The sequence below is a fragment of the Otolemur garnettii genome, unplaced genomic scaffold (genome assembly GCF_000181295.1).
Source record: "Otolemur garnettii isolate 467f Iridium unplaced genomic scaffold, OtoGar3 scaffold00104, whole genome shotgun sequence".
Classification (NCBI taxonomy): Eukaryota; Metazoa; Chordata; class Mammalia; order Primates; family Galagidae; genus Otolemur; species Otolemur garnettii.
The window spans coordinates 2,684,345-2,688,140 of record NW_003852499.1 but is presented as its reverse complement, the minus strand read 5'-3'; the positions used below and the strand labels follow the sequence as shown (position 1 = coordinate 2,688,140).

Sequence of the window (3,796 nt, the reverse complement as noted above, 5' to 3'; positions counted from 1 at the left end):
TTTTTTTTGGCCAGGGCCAGGTTTGAACCTGCCACCTGTGGTATATGGGGCCGGTGCCCTACTCCTTGAGCCACAGGCATCACCCAATATTGGAGGTTTTCTTTAAACTATTTCAGCCAAAAAGAGGAGGGAAGAGTGGACAGATGAAATAAGAATGTCAAAGTGCCAATAATAATTGAAGTTGGGAATGGATACATTAGGGCTCCTTATACTATTTTCTCTATTTTTATATCTATCTAAAATTTTTCCTAATCAGGACATTTTAACTGGACTCCCCTAATAAACTGTCAGCTTCTTTGGGGACCACACTGTGTCTGGTTCATCTTGAATTCAACAATTCTTAACCAGAATCTGAGACAGAACAGATGACAGGTAAGTGTTTGTCTAACAAATTTTCTGTTGCAAATTTCTTCTGCGATGATGGCAGCCCTGTTGAAACTGATCGTCACAGAAGGCAGAGGCAAAGAGCTGCCAGAAGCAAGCCTGATCTGGAGTTAAGAAATGGGGTCTAACATGTACTAGTGTGCAGTAAAACTGAAGAACTCCTGCTGCCGGCCTGGAATTCTAGTACCCTTCATAGTATGGAAGTCAGAAGACCTAAGCCAAATGCCCACTGAGCTGGTGATGTGCTGTGCAAATCTGGACAAGCCACGTCCTATCCTGGGCCTCAGTTTACCCATCCAGGAAGTGAAGGACTTGGAGGACCATCTTCCCCTCCAGCTCTGCCATTCCAAGGCCCCTGGGCCTGCTGCCTGCACTTACCACATGGTGTGATGGTCTGAGAAGATCTCTGCAGGCTGGAAGGTCTCGCCATCGTGGTAACAGGGGCACTGGGCCTTGGGCACACAGTCTCCCCTCTCATCCAGGTAGAGCCCCGGGGGGCAGAAACAGCCTTCCAGGCAGACCTCATTGCATTCTTCATCCGGGTGTGAGAGGGAGCGGCAGGTCAGGTTGCAGGGGGTCCCACACTGCAGGTACACCTGGCCTTGCGGGCAGTTCATTGCTGGAGAGAGGGGAGAGGAAGGCAGTCTCAGTGGAAACAGTAGACAACAATAACTGTGCTTCTAGGACTTGGGGTGCCACCCTAGCAGCTGTGACCCCTAACTATATCTGTATAGTCATCACCTTCATTTCCTACTGTGAGCACAAGTGCATTTTCAGCATTCAAATCTGTGCTGTAATATGGAAGCACATGCTTTCTCCTCCCCTCAGTCAGAGTGAATATGCTCTAGTCACTTCTGAATTCTCAAATCCTAGGACAGAATCAAAATCCCAATGGGTTTTGAAGCTGTAAATATTAAAAAGAACTGAGAATGACAGGCAAGAGTATCCCTATGACAATAATGACAATAGCTACCACGTATTGAGCACCTACTGAATGCCCTTCTCTTCACGCAGGGTTCATACCTCACGTAGTGAGTTAGCTCTCTCATCATTCCTGGTCAGAAAACTGAAACTTAAGCCAAGTGACTTGTCAGGGGCAGGGCCCTCAGAAAGAAGCAGAGGCAGGATTTGAACCCAGTTCTCTATGACCCTAAAGCTCATGCTCATAAACATTACACTCTAAAAAGGAAACAGTTCCTTGGGACATGCTGGTTAAAAAAAAGAGCAGGGACACTCTTGTACCTCCCCCAGCAATACGGGCAGAGCCCATCTATCCACAGCCTTCCCCCTCCCTGGCCTCCCACAGAGAAGTCCCACAGGAGACAAAAGAAAGAAGGAAGTGTAGCAATGCAGCAAGCAACTAAGAATGGGCTCTGTATCTCAAACACCTGGGTTCAAGCCCCAAGTCCACCAGTAGCTAGCCATGTGACTTTGAGCATTACCCTCACTGGAGTAAGATAATATCCACCTGGGTCTGTAGAGGTTAAATGGATTCCATCCTTAGAGGAATGCCTGGCATGTGGTGAACATGGAAGGGGCATTCCAGAGAAAGGACACCAAAGGAGGACAGGAGACTGGTAGGGAGCGCCCACCCTTTCAAAACACTTCCCCCATTGCTGACCAGCTGCCATCTAAGAAGTGAAAACCTCTCTCTGGGCACACTTCTCACATGACTATTAGAGTCCCTCTCCTTCTATTAGAATTATTTCCACAGCAGAAACTGCCCTCCCACCCAACCCCTGCAGAGCATTTCACAGGTAATGGCCAAAGCTGTAAAAGTAAGCTTTGGCCATGAACTTCAGCAAGGGGAGTAGAACCTCTGGAGAGACCCTGCAGCCTCCCTCACCTACAACCGCCTTGAACTTGGTGTTGGAAGGCAGCTGAGAAAGGAAGGGGCTCTCTAGTCATATTTGACATAGATTTTTCTCAGAAAGAGTAGAGAGGTTGGGTCATTGGATGAATATTTAGAGGGAGGGTAGGTTAAGATGGGGCGGGTTGGGCAATAAAGATGAAATTCCCTTTCAACCCACTGAGTCTATGATGACACGGACACATTTCATCCATTAAAGGACTGCTAGACTGGAGAGCGTCTTTTGTTCTGGTAGACTGTCTCCAGAGGTGACTTGAAGCCTTATTAAATTTATCCTTTAGCCATCTCCAGAAGAAATAGTGCACATCAGTTTCACAGATATTTACTGTGTACCAGGGGCTATGCATGGCCCTGTGTGCCAGAGGCTATCCCTCCCAAGGATACACAGAGAACAAGACTATCCTGGCCTTCAGGGAATGATGGTCTCAGCTTCCCTAATGAAAGAAGCATAACCATTTTTCAAGGAAAAAGAATGTGTGCTCTTGTCCTGAATCTCTTTAAATTATACTACAAACTGGCTCTACAATGACCTTGCTCCATAGGTGTCTCTAATTGGTATAACCTCTTTCTACCAATGGATTCAGTGGTTTCAGTGGGTTAAAGGGACAGCTGGACCTGAGCTACTCTCTAAGTTCAGATAGTTCAGAGCTGAGCTACTCTCCAAGTTCAGACAGTTTGGAGGCAAGAACCCAGGAGTCCTGTCTAGCCCCTCTAGGCTCACAGGGAGAGCCCAGAGCTATCTGGCCAGCCTTGTCTCTTGTCACATAAACCCACAGAAACAGAGTCCTATTATCCCTAAAAGCCTTCAGGGAAAGTTTCTCCCCATCCAAAGCACTTTCTGCCTATATAAAGCCTCTGGAGTCAGGAAATTCTTTGATGGGATCTCAGTTCCTCCTTCTACGGTGTCAGCCCATTTCCCTTGTTCTGTTCAGTGGAGGTTAAGCACAGCTGCTCACGAGAGATTAAAGAATATTTTGATGGGCCCATAGCATTGTGGGGGAAAGTCCTAAATTAGGAAACCGTACAGCTGTTGTAACATACTGATAACGCACAATTTCTAATATTGGTAGACAACCAAGAACATTCACCAACAGCACCTTACTTACTCCTCATTGCTTTTTCCAATTTCTAAACGGCAAACACTAATGAGGAAACTGAAGTTCAGAGGGGCCAAGTGAAGGCCTCAAGGTCACATAGCTGGTGATCGCAGGCAAGCTGCCAGTGAGGACTCAGACTCTGTTCTCCCCACCACTAGCCCATGACTCCCTTAAGCCACCACAGAGCCAGAGGAACGGGATGTGCCCAGCTGCTGCATTTATGTCCTCATTCCCTTTCACCGTAACTTTTGTCTCCTTTTATGAGATTGCAAAATTTTGGCACTTCTAGAGCCTCCACATGTAAACTTCTCTTCAAACAGATGATTAATTCCTCTCACCAGTTCTCATAGCTTCCATCACGACCATCTCCATTTCAACCTGAACACATCTACTTCCCCCCCCAAATCAAAATAGCCACCATACCTTATTTTTATGGAATATCCAC

At 46.8% G+C, this 3,796-nt stretch overlaps 1 protein-coding gene across 1 annotated transcript in view; it reads right to left on the bottom strand.

Moving 5' to 3' along the window:
* Positions 1 to 3,796, bottom strand: part of VWF (von Willebrand factor) — a 147,272-nt gene that overhangs the window by 86,138 nt on the left and 57,338 nt on the right. The window contains exon 16 of the mRNA XM_003796416.3: positions 763 to 1,003. Coding sequence (XP_003796464.1) covers positions 763 to 1,003 — 241 coding nt within the window. The remainder of the gene's footprint in view (positions 1 to 762; positions 1,004 to 3,796) is intronic.